Source organism: Cladophialophora psammophila (genome assembly GCF_000585535.1).
Source record: "Cladophialophora psammophila CBS 110553 chromosome Unknown aczJe-supercont1.6, whole genome shotgun sequence".
In the NCBI taxonomy this organism is placed as follows: Eukaryota; Fungi; Ascomycota; class Eurotiomycetes; order Chaetothyriales; family Herpotrichiellaceae; genus Cladophialophora; species Cladophialophora psammophila.
The window spans coordinates 389,953-405,599 of NW_006912927.1; the positions used below are offsets into that span (position 1 = coordinate 389,953).

The window sequence follows — 15,647 nt, forward strand, 5'->3', positions numbered from 1 at the left end:
AAAGTAAAAGGGGCTTCAGCCGTCCTGGAGTTTGACGGCTGGCACACTTTCAGCAATGGTACCTGTGCGCCCGGCTGCTATTCCGTTCTACGCAAGGCTATCATCCGATATCTCGAAGGCAATTTGCTGAGAAGCGGCATTGTGATGTGAACAAGGTACAGTTATTCGTTCTAGCCGCAAACTAAGCCGAAGTCTTCTTCTTCAAGAACAAGCTCTGGACATTGCAGAACGACTTGAGGCCACCAATGCCCCATTCGAAGCCAATACCACTCTCCTTGTGTCCACCGAAAGGCGCGTTAGGGTCAACTTCGAGATGGGTGTTAACCCAGACGCTGCCAGCATCAAGTTGTCGGGCGATGCGTGCTGCTTCATCCAGATCATCAGACCATACGGAGGCACCGAGACCCATCTTGGTGTTGTTGGCACGAGCAACGACATCGGCTTCGTCAGTCCATGTCATGAGAGGGACAATGGGCCCAAACGGTTCCTCGGTGGCGATTCTGGAATCATCTGCAGGCTTATCGATGATGGTAGGTGTGATGAAGTAGCCGGGCTTGTCCTCATTCTTACCGCCAACTGCAACGGTCCACTTCTCCTTTTCGATATCATTGAAGAAGGTCTAGAGCAATGTTAGTGGCAGAGAACAAGACCAGATCTATTGCGCACGGCGAGTGCCAGACATACCTTAACTTTCTCGTATTGCATCTTATTTTGGATAGGTCCAAGGAAGACTCCCTCCTCAGTACCGTCGCCAACCTTTAGCGTCTTGGTGAACTCGACCATGGCGTCTCGGAACTTGTCGTGAATCGACTCGTGAACATAGATACGCTTGATTGCCAAGCAAATCTGGCCTGAGTTGAGGAAGGCAAGCGTGGCAATCTGCCATCGCCATTAGTGACCGCCGTCAGACGAGCTGAGATCAGAAATAACTCATACCTTTGCAGCAACGGCGTTGATGTCAACATTCTTGCAGATAATAGCGGGATCTTTGCCACCCCTGGACATGTAAGTCAGTGTAAAGAGAAGTGGATGATCGAAGACCACACTCACAGCTCCAAAGTCACTCTCTTCAATGTTTTAGCCGCACTCTCCATAACCTTCTTTCCTGTAACTGTCGAACCAGTAAAGCTGATTTTATCAGGGCCAGGATGCGCGGTAAGCCAGGGACCCAGGTTATCATCACCACTCAGAACCTGAATAACACCAGGAGGAAAAAATTGTTGAGCAAGTTCACCGAGCTTCAAGTCGCAGTACGGTGTAAAGGGTGATGGCTTGATGATGATTGGGTTGCCAGTCAGGACTGAGGGAGCGATCTTGCCGCAAGCTAGGTGAACAGGGAAATTCCAAGGTACGATGCCTACGCAGACTCCGAGAGGTGTATACCGGACAATGACTTGTTTCTCATCGTTCTCTTCCACGACCTCTTCCTTTAGTTCTAGCTTGGCCAGAGCTCGCATCCATTGGACGCCTGTGTGGGCCTCGCCGACGCCGAATTGCACCTGTCGCCACAGCGTTTAGTACCGAGAACAACTCCATCGTCTTGAGGACGCTCTTACCGGTTTTCCTTGCTCCTGGGTTAGGAGCCTTCCAAAATCCGTGGCATATTTTTCGAGAGCATCAGCGAAGGCCAGGACACACTCCCGGCGCTTCTCGTAAGGAGTTTGCGACCATGACTTGAATGCTTCCTTGGCAGCTGCAACGGCATCGTCGACGTCCTTTGGAGTAGAGACAGGGACTTCTGGGTTGGGCTTGCCTGTCGCCGGATTGATGCCGTGTCTGGTTTGTTCCGTGCCGGTCAATTTTCCATTGATGGTGTTATAAAATCCGTTGAAAACGTCAAAGCCTGGTCCTGAGATCGAGCCCATCTTGGAGAGTGACTTGCGTTATGAACAGTTGCCCGGGTTGAAAGACTCGCTGTACTCAAGAAGTCAAGGGGTGGTAGAGGATCTATCGACAATACAAAACCAAAGCAACAATTTCTTTTATGAAGCCAACGCCGATATCCCAAGACGAGGGGCAATTGAAGCGCGGGGCGGGTCGAGACCGGTCAACCACCTCGGGATGCACAAAAGGGTTTCTAGAGGCATCCATCGACGGCATCGCTATTATCCGTTTGTGCACATTTCTTCATCTGCGATCTACAACCGCTAGAGTCCCACGGGGCTACTGGACCTCGGATGGCAGTTCATCGATCAACAGCAGGAACCTTACTGACCGAGGTTAGCTGCGTGCCTGAGCAAGGCCAGCATCAGCCAATGAAACAATCTTGAGAGAGCTTTTCTGACTCCTTCCAGAACGCATCGGCAACGGTTCAATGGAGAGGGCATGGAGAGGGCATGTCGCCTTCAACTTTCACGACTTCCCTCTCTGGTCCGAGTCAGAGACTACGACTCGTGCCTTTCGCAAGCCCTTGGTCGAATCGACAGCATCGAGACCTGGCCAGAAGAAGGTAGGTCAGCAATCCGAGGCGCCAGAGATGCATCAATCTAGCACAGAAGCTGGACCCTTTCGACCCGGACCACCTCGTCCGCAGGAGAGATCTCAATTTGATTACTCCCCTCCCTCGCAAACTCTCAGACTCGGGGTGACTGCGACTTTTATTACAAATTTTCCCCATGTTCTTCGAGTCAGTTGCAATGATTCGTGGATTTGCATAGCCGACCATTGCAACAGAACACCTAGGGCCCCCGCAAATCTGCATCTCGAGTTCAACTCTGCGGGGTTAGTCGAGGCAGCCAGAGTCTAGAAAGCGGCGATGCTACAAGAATGAAGCCAGGGGCATACAGTGAGTGTCTCTCTTGGTAGATACCTAGGTAAGGTCGAGTCTACAGGTGAGCCCGAGACATAAAGGACTCCAGGCTCTATGGGTTTCGTCCGTCTACGATAGTCATCCCTCTTTTTCGCCATTCGCTGTTTATCAAAATCTAGGAATACTGTTGCAAGTTGCGGGCGCCTTGATCTTGTCGCAATGGCAACTATGGTAAGGGTGGCACTACCACAGAGAAGTGTTCACTTATTCATATTCACGCAGACAACCACGGCCCCTGCCAAAGTGCAGGCTAAATCTGGTCCCGGCAAGGCTTCTGAGAAATCACTTGTAGGCGACTTCAACTGGCATGGTACGGTCGCGACTGAAAAGATCTCCGTTTCGCGATCATGGTGTGCTCACTTTGCCTTTCAGATGTCCTTGTACCCGAAAACGCGGGAGCCGGTGTCACCAAATGGCATTATCAACGTCGGACCCTTATGCAATACGCATGCTTGTTCGCAGCAGGACTGACGTCTTTTTACAAATTCCATTCCCCTGCTCTCCGCGCAGCTGGGCTTGGACTTCTCTTCCCCGGGGCTGGTCTCGTCGCCGTCTGTACTATACCTTCAATCCTGTCGTTTGTGGTCTCCTGTGCGTTGATCCCGTTGGTTCTCTTTGCCTGGTTTGGGATGGGCGGCTTGATCTTTCCGATTGTGCTTTGGGTCGGTACCGCCGCCCTCTCAGCGGCGCTTGCCCAAGACTCCGTGCTGGAACTCGCCGGCCCCTTGATGTCCGCAGTGTGCATAGGGGGCATAATCTACATCGCGTACTCGTGCCAGCGAGCAAACGCCGAGGCACGGAAGAAGCGAGCGACTCGCAACAACTATCTGGTTGAGGAAGTCCAGAAGAATCAAACTCAAGCAGTCGCGGCGCCCGAGCCAGGAACGCGCGAGGTCGACGAGCAGACCCTTCGCTTCGTACAATGGTACTTGGAACTCGGCCTGACGCCCAAAGACGATTTCTCCTACCACGACGTCATCGACCAGTTTCAAACGTCGGCCATTCGATATCAGCTATACGAGGCTGTCAATTGCCTTGGCCTCTATCAGAACGTGTACTGTCCCAATTTCCACGGCTATCTGTCCCGAGCGCAACGCAATGCCATTGAAAAGAGGTGGGCTTTTGCCCAGCAATCTGACGTTACCAGTGCTAACTACTCATCCACAGCTTCACAAAGAAGGTGATGGAGTAAGTGTGGATCATCCAGACCATGTTGTTGGCTCCTGTTGACACACCTCTCACCCTCGCAGATTCTGGAAGTGGGAGTCCATGGCCGGCAAATTCAACGCACATGATTGGGACCCGTGTAAGAAAGACAATATCATGGTAACGGGATACATCCTTCAAGCCGTCGGCATCTACCAATCCAACACGGGAGACGACCGATACACCAAACCCGGTAGCATGACTTTCGAGATCACAGATTCGCTCAAATTTCCTTACGATGTCAAGGGCGTCGCCGATGCCGTCTACAGAAACATGAACGAGGCGGCGTACTGCCTCTACCCTTGCGAGCCAAACTGGCTATATACGCCCTGCAAGTCAGCCAACCTTTTTCCTTCGAGCTGGCCACTCATGACTGACATTGCACCTAATCTAGCCTTGTGGGTATCGGGGGTATTCTCCTCACCGACCGCATATTGGGGAACAAGTACGGCGAGGAATTACGAGGCCGATTTGAGCACGCTCTCGAGACTGAATTCAGTGAACCCGATGGGACCATTTTGCCCATTCGCAGCGAACTGACGGGTTTCACGGTACGGCTATCACCTCACGTTCCCAGCACAACGTAAACTGACAAAGAGCGTGTCCAAGATCCCTGGCCTCGCAGGCGCCATGTCTGACATGGTGAACTCGCTTCTCTGCGCCTCGTACCTCCCTCACATCGCACACCGAAACTGGGGTAAGTCATCTCGTCACCAATACAACATCAGACAAAAGCAGTCAATAACGTTGGGTGGGTTAGCATTCGCCAAGAGAGAAACACTCCAGTACAACGAAAAGGGCCGCCTGGAGGTCTGTAACCTCCTGGGTGCCGACATGCTCGACGCGGGCAACTACAAGTCCGGCGAGGGGGCGATCCGCTGTATCTGTGCGACCGCGGCCGCTGAGTACGGCGACGAGACGCTCCGCCAGGAACTCCTCCGCCAGATCGACGAGGAGTACCACCCGGTTTTCCAGACCAAGACCGGGGCGCTGAAGAACAAAGGTGTCAGCACGCTGTGGCAGGGGACCACGCTGCGCGCGAGGCTGGGCAGGTTCCAGGACTGGACCAAGATGATCCAGCGCGGCCCGCCCGCGCAGGTCCTCAAGGCTCCGATCCTGGACGACGTGCCGTTCCCGGATGTCCTAGTTGCGAAGTGCTATAGTCGCGACGGCGAGAGTGTAGATCTCGTGCTGTACAATGGACGGGAACCGGGGGTGTTCAGCTTGGGCTTCAAGCAGTGCCAACCCCGGCAGAAGTACAGCTTGATGGGTAAAGAAGAAGTTGCTGGGGAGGACGGCACGGTGAGGTTCGACGTTAGGATCGACGGGAGGACGGAGGGGAGATTGGTGCGTGCGAAGATGAACTGAGTATCAGGAGAGTAGGGAGAGATATGTAGTACTTCGTAGTCCACAGCTGTATCCCTTCCCTTCCCACCCATACCATCCACCTAACTCCGGTCCAGCCCGTTTCGAGCCTTACTAATACGGAGTACATAGGTCAAGCCAGATGAAGGTGCAAATGTCAATACAAGCTTCAAGAAGTCTTCCCTACTTGCCTGCCTGCCTGCCTGCCTGCCTGCCTGCCTGCCTGCCTGCCTGCTTGCTTGCTTGCTTAGCCCAAAGCCGCTCCGTCTTCACACCCGTGTTGTACTCCAGCAGCCTCCCCACCTAGCCGTATATACCTCGGGCAGTTGTTTGGGTTACGAGATACTGGGTACTCTGTAACGAGCACATGGTGCGTAGTAACTCGGTACATGGAGGAGGTCCAGCCCCGTCTCCCGCCGTGCAGGTCCCGACGATGAGATGTCAAGACTCTTGTGCGGCTTGCCTCTACCTTTGGTGCATCCTCCGATGGATGGAGAGGAGAATTCATGTCCGACTGCCCGATTGACCGACTGACCGACCTACCAGTACGGAGTACAAGTGCATGAGGACTCAGGTCGAGTCTTCCGCGCGGAGACGGTACGACTGCGAATCGTTTCGCGCCGACTTGACTCGACTGTTGTTGGGCTAGACGAGTGCTTGCTCAGCGATAGCAACGGGAGAGTCTGGGAATCATGGACCCCATTTGCCAGGAGTCAGCTCAGCGTGGTCTAGCCCTATCATATGTATACTTGTGGACAGCAGTTAGTGTTTGGAGATCCTCCGTTTGTATCTACTGTAATAGACCTGTGGATTTATGTACTAACTTTGACCGCCCAGCCAACAAGCCCGGAGACCCCGCCATCGGAATTCCGTAGTCCGTCTTACTCACCATTAGCATAACAGCCCTAATCTACTGGATCCGGTAGAGGACGAAGCTTTGACTGAGCTTTCCGACCTCTTGCATGAGGAATGGAAATGCAGCAGTCCTAATTCCTAGTCGCTGGTGGTGAGGTCGCGTGATATCCTCCGTACGGGAAGCGATAAGGCTAACAAATCTGGGGAGGCTGGAGCAACTTTAAAGTGCTTACAAGTACATACAAACAGTACCTCGTACAGCAGGAACAAACGGCTCCTCGATAAGAAAAGGCACGCCTGATACTGGGTGCCCAGGCATCTTCGCCTAGATTCACCCTAGCTGCATGAAAAATTGACAAGGACCTTCAGATAAGCTTGTTATTGATATCAAGTACATACATATCCAAGGCTGCCGGGCGAGCTCTACTGCATGCAATCGGAGCCGCCCTGCTCATTGGGGGTTTTGATGGAGTTGACAGCAGCCTGCGCCCCTGTTCCAAGTTGAGGGCGGTCCGTCGCCAGTGTCGAGGCGCGATAGTATTTCACAATGGCGCCATCGAATACCTAAACACATTTGTTGATTGGAATGCCAGCCACGTCATTCATCACTCTCAGACCCGGCTCGCTTCTCCGGTGGAGAGTCGGATGCGTTCCACCGAGCACGGCCAAGTTCAGTTGGGCTCCTGTGCCTGGGAAACATCCTCGTAGCTTTGACTGGCCCACATCACCCCTCCCCTGTCGCTTGGGTGAGATTTTGATTCTGCATGTCTCACCGTGACGTCGGCGTGTGGCATTCGCAATGGTTGCATCATGACCAAGAGACAGGATGACAATGAAATAATTATCCCAATATCACCACCACGGCCACAACGCGCCTCGTGGTCTTCACCTCTCCCAAATTAGCTTGTCGACCCCCGTCCATGCGATGAGGCTTTGTAGAGTTGCCTTTCTAGGGGTTAAAATTTTGAAAGGACGTGAAGAGGCTGTGCGCATGGTGATCGCAAAACTTTTTGGACATAAACCGTGAACAGGAGCGCGTCTTATTATTCCGAAAGTTGCAATTTCCTGTCGGGCAGATCGCAGCTATCCGTGTCGTGGTGGCAGTCGTTTTCTGATTTCGCTGGCCGAATCATCGACCATGTTTGTGCTAGGTTGTCCTCTTCCGGGCTTGGACCACGTGAGTTCTGTAAGATACGGTCGACATTGATTGATGTTGTCGTGGTCATGGTACCATATTTCACTCTTAATTGCTTCTTTCGACGGTCGCCCACGGCCATTATCACGAGACCACATCCATGGATAGGACCTTATTGTAGAAAGTGACATTGGACGCCGAATCAAGGGCTTCAGAGCCGAACGCAATATAGCCGAGATAGTCTAAGATATATTTTGTTAGCAATGAGTGTTTGCACAGTGGAGTATTCACATGAGGAGATCAAACTCCAGAACCTTGCACCAGGATTTCGACGATGCTTACCATTCACAGTAGGGCCTCCCAACCCGGTCAGACCTTGAAGTAATGGACCTATATCCGCGTTGAAGGTCTGAACTCCACCCGCAGCATTGCTTGCAACCCACGTGAGAACGCTTTGGCCCAGACCATTCACGCCGGAATATAAGGAGAAAGTCGTTCCGTTGACAACCTGTGTTGCGATTGCTCCTTGTGGTAGACCAATTTGCTGGGTCGACGCTCCAAATTGCCCAAGCCAGATCATGACTTCATACTTGGCCTGCACGGTGTCGGTGGCCTTCTTGGGATCCGAGTCCAAAAACATGTCGACGGCGACATTGGCGTCAAGTTGAGCAGCAGTTAGGTCGGCGACATTCAGGACATTGGGCCTGTCATCGCCGACTCCATAGTACCATTCAGTCTCGAAGTTGATGGCTGAGACCTGCGAGATTTCAATCGGGAAAACGGTCGAGTCCAGTTTGATGTTGGGGAATGCGTGAACGGGCTGGGTCGGGGGCCCACGAGGAAACTGCCACTGCAAATCATTGTCAGTCTCTGGTCGACAAGATGCCGATCTCGAATGAAGATGGCACGTCCAAAATGAACCTGATCAAACAGAGAAATGACATACAGTGATCGACCACTCTGCGGCCGAGGTCTTTGTCGGATAGCTCCCGTTCTGCTTATCATCAGTATCACATCAGAGGACAGACAACGACCGAGCCTTCGTGACGAAGCCCCTGCAGTCTGTCTTCAGGAGACTTACATCGAATGTCGTAACCTATGCATATCGTCAGTGACAGTCTCTCGATATAGTCAGTGTTGTTGGCTTACATTCATACACAACCCTCCTGGTCCAGTATAGCCATCTGGAAGAGCCCACTGATTCGGGTTCCTATAAAGAATGGCCACGTCAGACTTAACATTCGACGAACAATGATTGGTGCCGGTGTCATTTTGGCCGATCAATGTCGGAGGTCGGAAGGCATATCCAGGTTGGGAGAACCGGACAAAATCCCTGCAGATAGCGGATCCTTGCCAGGGAGCCCAAAGCCATGCCCAACTGGGAGATGGTTCAGGAACACGAAAAACCTTGACAACTTAAAGTTGTCAAACATGACAGGGGTACTGATAATTGTGCAGAAGGAGACGAGGCAATCGTGCCCATTGGTTTTTTTTTGGGGGGGGGGGGAGGCAACATTAGACACTCACAATGTGTACTGCTGGCCGTTTGTATACGGAGTGACACCGAAAGCCTTTTGACAATATAATGATGATTTGATCGAGTTGTCCACAAAGGGGTTTGAAGGTAGTCCTTTGGATTCGCGATATGCTTGTATTCCGAGCAGCACGCTGATGGTGACAGCTATAGGGATGAGCACAAAGCCGAACGAGACGAGAGATCTGAGACCCATATTGCCGGGGAGGAAAAGGGGGGGTGTTGGTGTTGATGAATTGCTTTAGAGGACCAGATGGATTAATAGATGGAATATGTACTGGGTAGATTGATTATATAGGGCGGGTGGTGAGCGACAGTGGGAGTCGATGCTGGAAAATGAATGGATGCCCTTGGACGAAGCGGTCTTGATTTGAGAATGGGAAAAAAATAGATGATAACCGTGACTATGACGGGTGGGTGAAGAAAGAGGTGGGCAGCTGGGGGCGAGGGGGGACGGGAGACGCGTGCTTCCTTCCCGGCTGGAAAGAACTGGAAGAGGCGCAGGAGCAGGTTGCAGTGGTTGAATACCGAGTACCCAGTACCCAGTAGAGCGACCAACAATGCAATGTGGCAAGTGCAGAGTGATTATTTTGTTTCAGTCTCGGGCAAGATTTTAAAAAAGAAGTGGTCGACATGCCCGTGGGCCGCGTTGGCGTTGGCCGCGTATCCATCCGGCCATTGAACCCGAGCCCAGCATTGGCCCTGGCAGGTTGGAGCCCCGTTTCAGCAATCTTTGCCTGTGAGGTGCCTGCGAGTGCCTGTCACCCCCCCTGTCAGCCTGAGATTTGCAGCCCTTGGCGCGCCAGTGGCGTCAATGGCCCTCTGATGCAGCACCCCTAACCTATATCAAGGGCCTAATGGATCCCAGCCCACTCTCGCTTGCCTTAGGCGTGAGTGCCTAAACTGCTTATGGTTGGGCTTGTTTTTCAATTTTGAAGGTCCCCCCTTGGCTTCGCTTGGTTGCTGCCCTGCTGCTAGCCTCATCACTTGCGCCCGCGTTTGCCAATTTGCATTTTTCCAAAATTGCCTTGTTCGCCCAGCTCCGGGACCAAGGTTGTCAAGATAGGCTGGTGAGGGCCCTCAGGAACTGCCCATGCTGCCCCCGTCACCACGTTATCGCCCAAAGACCTCGTAACCCAGTCTTCCCCAGCCGACTAGCACCTATTCTTCTTCCCCCCTTGGCTTGCCTCCTCCCCCCCCCCCAGCCTTCCCGGGTTGACGCGCTCCTCTCGGCCATCCGCCATGTCGCGGTGGTGACGCTGGTGATCTACTTGGTACGGGCTGGGACTTTTTCCCACTTGCAAGCCCACTAGCCCCAACCACTCCACTATGACATGATAAGGTCGTTCAATGCGCACCTAACAAAGTCCTTGGAGCGCAGGACAGGCACGCCTCCTCTCGGACAAAGCCCAGGCTGTCACCCTGTCAAACTCTCCCACCATCACTCTTCACTTTTCCCCGTGCAATTTGCCATTCCTCCCTCGCTCTATCTATCTTATCCCTCGTTTTGTATATTCACCAGGCTCAACGTCGTCGAGAGGCCTCGGCTCCTGCTTAACACACTCGCTCAGACATTCGTTAATTGTTTAATCAACCACGCTGGAACGACAGAGGAGATCAGCTAGCACACGAGATCGATCTTGAGAAACGGACGATGAAGACGCTCGTTCAGTGACACGACAGACGCATTCCCGGCCAGAGCCTGCTCAAAGCTTCACCCTTGCATCCCACCCTACCCTGTACACGGCCTCGTTCTTCCCACCATGCCTCCTCTTCGCAAAGCGGATCGAAGGAGATCCGAACAGTCGCCCATGACCGAGATGTCAACCGTATCGGCACCCTCGACGCTACGGGAAAGTCAAGAGTCGTTCGTTGAAAAGCCCATGACAGTCCACCCGGTCTATGGGAGCTATAGAGAAAGCGTGTCCCTCGATCAGCCCAGGCTTTCGCGGAGACCAGGTTTATCAGACCTTCATAACAGAACCCTCTCAGATCTCATGACAGAGAGCATACCCGACAGTGCGTTGGAACCGCCTAGTGGAGGATTCCCCCTGTTTGCTCCTGGAGCAGGTTCTACCTATTCCGAGTCGCAGACGCGAAGCTCGTCTCCCTATCCGGTACCGTCTCCTTTCGTAAGTCGAGCCCGTTCTCTCGAGAGCATGGCCACTGACCAGTCCACAGCGAAGTCAAGAAACATTAAAGCCCCTTGTTCCCGACGCTCCCTCGACTTACTTCAAACGAGACTGGGTCAAAGAAGGCTCAATCGCCCAACTACATTCGAGAGACGACAAAGAGTTCCTGTCGGGCAGGAAGAGATGGCTTTTCCGCTGGGTAGCCCCGCTCCTGTGCTTGATTTCCCTCTCGTTATACTGGTTCTACTTTGGCCTGCGCATTACCTTCATTGTCGACGCCCAACGCCATTACAAGGCCCCATTTCCATTGGCGTGGGTCTTTGTGGCCATTGAAATCTCTATTGCCATACCGATATTCATGCAGACGTTGTGGTCCCTGTTTATCATCAAGAAACGGCATAGACCAAAGCTGAGACTCGTCGGGAATGACGTGCCTACTGTCGACGTCTTTATCACGTGCTGTGGCGAGGACGACGATCTCATTCTCGACACGGTTCGCGCAGCTTGTGACTTGGATTACCCTCAAGATCGATTTCGCGTCATCCTGCTCGACGATGGCAAGTCAGACCCCCTCAAGAACGTGCTGGAAGAGATGCGCGAGACGTTTCCGAATGTTTACTACATGCGCCGCCCGAAATTCCCCAACGTCCCTCACCATTTCAAGGCTGGCAATCTGAACTACGGACTGGACGCCGTTCACAGCTTGCCGGGCGGCGCCTCGGAGTTTATGGCCGCTTTGGATGCCGATATGATACCCGAACAACAATGGCTGAGAGCTGTTCTCCCCCATTTGCTGATCGATGACAAAATGGGTCTCGCTTGTCCACCTCAACTCTTTTACAACGTTCCAAGAGACGATCCTCTCTGCCAAAGTCTGGATTTCTTCGTCCACGTTTCTGAACCGGTCAAAGACGCTTTGGGGGTGGCATGGTGCACAGGTTCTGGATATGTGGCTCGAACTACCGCTCTAGCGCAGATTGGCAACTTTCCCTGCGGATCACTGGCAGAAGATGTGGCGACAAGTACCCTGCTGCTTGGTTCTGGCTGGAAGACGGCCTTTGTCCATGAGGCTCTGCAGTTTGGCACCGTGCCCGAAGATTACGGTGGTCATCTCAAGCAGCGTACACGATGGGCCATTGGCACAGTTGACACTGCCTTCAAGCTTCGATTCTGCCTGTGGGGTGACAAGGTCAAGCATATGACCTTTGCGCAGCGGTCGTCCAGCTTCATCTACGCCTTTCTCAGCTTGTTCAACATCTTCCTCACCCTCTCCATCTTCGCCATGCCGATTGTCCTGATCGCCAACAAGCCACTCGTTGCATATGCAAACGATACGCAACTTCGGTGGTTGATTCGTGTGTGTTTTGCCAATATGGTGTTTAACAGGTTGTGCGAGTTTGTCCTCTTCATACCAGCCGGATACGCCACTGGGCAAAGAGGAAGCCGGTATCAGCTCTGGATGGCCCCGTACATCTCCCTCACCATCATCAGATCGTTTGTTCTTCCGACTTGGCTGGGTGGACAAAGACAAGCTTTCAAAGCGACCGGGTCGATCAAGTCTGCCCTGAATGAGCGAGATCCCAAAAGGCGAGCACCTATGTGGCGGCGCATCTGGACGATTTGCGTCAATTATCTAGCTGGCTTTCACGTGGCTTATGTCTATTTTGTCCTCGTTGCCGTCACGCTGTCATCATATCGAACGTTCCTAACCCAGCATTCTCTGAGGGGGAAGCTTGTCGGTCTCCTGACGCACGCATTCTGGGTAAGTACATTTCAGAACTCTGATTACCTTGCACATACTGACTTTGGACACGCAGCCTCCATTGGCGTGGTTAATTGTGTGCTCATCCTTTTGGATCCCCTTTACCTATGCCTGCGACCCTCCCAACTGCCCGGATCGCGAGGAGCTTTTGATACGCGACCCGAAGACTAATGTCGCACACCCGACCCCAGAGGCGAAGAAAATCGCGTTTGCTCCACAAACGGTCCTCTTCGAATTGGAATACTCCATCACCACTGCCTTCACCGCGTTAGTATTTGTCGCGGCATTCTTTTATTGAGACGGAAGAAACACCAAAATTAATGATGCAACGAGCATGTCGACGACTGTCAGTTTCAATTTGTGACAGTTCAAGACTGGATTAATGGAGCGGGGCTAAACCTATCCATCAGGCACTTCCATGGAAGCAACTCGGCCTAAAACTTGTACATACAACGGAGAAGTTTGAACCTCCAGCATAGACATACACGGCGACACGGATAATGGGCCGTCATGGCGTTCTCGAAATATGAAGGAAGGGGGGACTTTTTGCCCCAAATGCGGGTTGTTGGAATGTTCGAACGAATCGGAAACGATCTTTGGATTGTTTGGAGGGATTTGGGTTATGGCAGGTGCACAACAGGCGGACGTGCAGCCTATATCACACACCATAATGAAGGTATAATATTGAAAGAGAGGCGCTGGAACTATGGGTGGCTGGAGCTATCGAGAATATTGCCCCAGAGGAAGGAAATGAGCATTTAAGCATAGCTATGAGTGCTGTACCGAGTAGGATGTATTCCATATGCAATCCTTCGCTTGTGAATACATCGCAATCATGAGATTCGAAGCGTAAGGCTTAGAAGTCGACGTTGAACTGCATTGAATGATCCTGTCCAACAGTTACACGTGTAAGATCGCTGAATGTGTTTGTGCTCCGCCGGTAATATGTTTGCGCACAGTCCGTCTCTATTGTTATCTAGCCTTGTCCAGCCTTGTAGCGACCACCCCAAACAACTAAGATCTGTCCTGGCCACTATACTCTACTAGAACCGGTACCAGTCCCAGCGTCATTGCGATTCCGTGCGTTAGCAGGTTCATTTTGTTTTGTTCTATTCCATTCCACACCGCGAGCAGCGAGCTATATTCTCTACGTCCCCGGCTACTCCGCCCAGCTTATGCAGGGCTTACAGCTTCGCCTGTCCGCCGACCCCAGCGCCGCCGGGTTGGTTCGAGACGAACGAGCCCTCGAGCTCCTCCCACTCGCTCAGCACCGTCTTCTTCACCTGGATGAAGCGGCCTGTTCCTTTGCTGTGGCAGCAAACATGCGTCAGTTGGGCGCTTGGGCTGCATAGATAGATATAGATTGGTGAGGCTAGCAGGCCAGCACCCGTGTAGGAGTACTGCAAACGGATGGAGTGTGTACTTACAACATGGCTCTAAACTCGGCCGTCTTGCCGTGCACGCCCAGCGCCGCGAGGTCCTTGTACCGCTCGAACAGGAGGACCTCGTTGGGCGCTGTGGCGCTGGTCATCACGCTGTACGTCAAGGTCCCGAATTCATTGGCTTCGACCCAGTCGCAGAATTTCCTGGCGGGGAGGTTGGTCGCGTTAGTTGAATAGTGTCAGTCGGGTCGAGGATGACCTCATCCGAGAGGGTGAGGGCGAGAAAGAGAGGAAATGGGGGTAGAGGGGTAAATAAATGCAGGAGGAGGAAGGGGGGTAGTGATTTACGGCGAAATCGCGCGCTGTGATGGGGACATACCCAATAACACTGACCAACCCGTCCTTCATGCCTTCGCCGTCCTTGCAGACGAACTTGGCCAGCATGACGATGCCGGCCTTGGGCGTCTCCTTCTCGCCCTTGCGCGCCACGAACCCTGCACAGGGCGTCCACTCGGAGATATCCATGTCCCTTTCGGCGCTGTACAGCCCCTCCCGCGCCACGGTCGAGTGGTACTGCCTGTACTCGGGTGGAGCCGTGGTCTTTAGCGTGGCCAGCGCGGCCGGCGACGTCCAGATCTCGACCACCCCGAACATGCTGCCCTTCTCCGCCGCCGGCACCATCCCCAGATTCGCCTTCGGGCGCGTCGCCGGCGTGAAGATGCTGCGTGTCGTGCATTGTGTGCTGGGACGCCGGAAGAAGGGCGTCACGGAGGCGTTGAGGTGGAGGGCCTGGAGAGAGGGAATGTCAGTTAGTGTGCGTTAGAATCAGAGTGAGAATGGAGTATTATCTCCCCCTCCTTTTCCTCTTGGAATATGGAGGGTCCTGCGTGCAGGCCACCCGACTCCTGGGCCAGATCGATCACATCTCTTTCTCACGCTGCCTCTCCGAATGACCTCGCAAAGAAGACATGAATCAAGTCTGAGTCAGAGCTCGATCGAACTCGAAAGCCCTAAAGAAGGGAACTCGCGATATGCCCAAACCAAAACGACGACGTGGGAGAGGGGGAAAAGAGATGAATGTCAATCCCACCTTATCCCGGTTCTCGGTTGTCTTTGGATGGACCAGGACCACCAAGGCAAGTGGCTTGCCCTCGGTCGCCATCTTGAGTTGAGTTGAAGTTTCTTTCTTCTTCCTTTTGTGTCTCTTCGCAGCTTTCTCCCGCAGGGCCTCTCCGTAGTCTTGTCGTCTCTTTCTTCAGACAGTCACGTCCGTGGTGACTAGGCCCGAGAAGTCCTCGAAATTACCAAGAAACAGAGCCTCCCCTAAAGGTCGCAAGATATAAAGATAGCCCAGATCTGAGGAGGATAAGAAGAGACGATATGGGTGTCCCTTACCGTAGCTCGAGGATGTTCTGGTCACCTCCCAGATATATATGTAACTTACTTGGCCACCTTTTTAACTGCGCG

General features: G+C 53.0%; 5 protein-coding genes across 5 annotated transcripts; 2 read left to right on the forward strand and 3 right to left on the reverse strand.

The window, feature by feature from the left end:
* Window positions 1-181: 181 nt before the first annotated feature.
* A1O5_04477 (aldehyde dehydrogenase (NAD+)) lies at window positions 182-1,865 on the reverse strand (the record flags this gene model as incomplete). Its single annotated transcript, XM_007745083.1, has 5 exons — window positions 182-619; window positions 685-879; window positions 937-997; window positions 1,051-1,499; window positions 1,557-1,865. 5 exons carry the CDS (start codon window positions 1,863-1,865, stop codon window positions 182-184), a joined length of 1,452 nt encoding a protein of 483 aa, XP_007743273.1.
* A 1,103-nt stretch (window positions 1,866-2,968) lies between these two features.
* A1O5_04478 (uncharacterized protein) lies at window positions 2,969-5,383 on the forward strand (the record flags this gene model as incomplete). Its single annotated transcript, XM_007745084.1, has 8 exons — window positions 2,969-2,980; window positions 3,032-3,119; window positions 3,182-3,923; window positions 3,977-3,997; window positions 4,060-4,350; window positions 4,410-4,566; window positions 4,625-4,712; window positions 4,776-5,383. The coding sequence occupies 8 exons, from the start codon at window positions 2,969-2,971 to the stop codon at window positions 5,381-5,383; spliced, it is 2,007 nt and encodes a 668-aa protein (XP_007743274.1).
* A 2,131-nt stretch (window positions 5,384-7,514) lies between these two features.
* On the reverse strand, window positions 7,515-9,100 carry A1O5_04479 (uncharacterized protein; the record flags this gene model as incomplete). Its single annotated transcript, XM_007745085.1, has 6 exons — window positions 7,515-7,612; window positions 7,713-8,220; window positions 8,317-8,364; window positions 8,452-8,466; window positions 8,520-8,748; window positions 8,898-9,100. The coding sequence occupies 6 exons, from the start codon at window positions 9,098-9,100 to the stop codon at window positions 7,515-7,517; spliced, it is 1,101 nt and encodes a 366-aa protein (XP_007743275.1).
* Window positions 9,101-10,667: 1,567 nt separating this feature from the next.
* Window positions 10,668-13,096, forward strand: A1O5_04480 (uncharacterized protein; the record flags this gene model as incomplete). Its single annotated transcript, XM_007745086.1, has 3 exons — window positions 10,668-11,036; window positions 11,086-12,798; window positions 12,854-13,096. 3 exons carry the CDS (start codon window positions 10,668-10,670, stop codon window positions 13,094-13,096), a joined length of 2,325 nt encoding a protein of 774 aa, XP_007743276.1.
* An 886-nt stretch (window positions 13,097-13,982) lies between these two features.
* On the reverse strand, window positions 13,983-15,342 carry A1O5_04481 (uncharacterized protein; the record flags this gene model as incomplete). Its single annotated transcript, XM_007745087.1, has 4 exons — window positions 13,983-14,106; window positions 14,226-14,384; window positions 14,560-14,969; window positions 15,271-15,342. 4 exons carry the CDS (start codon window positions 15,340-15,342, stop codon window positions 13,983-13,985), a joined length of 765 nt encoding a protein of 254 aa, XP_007743277.1.
* Between the last annotated feature and the right edge of the window lie 305 nt (window positions 15,343-15,647).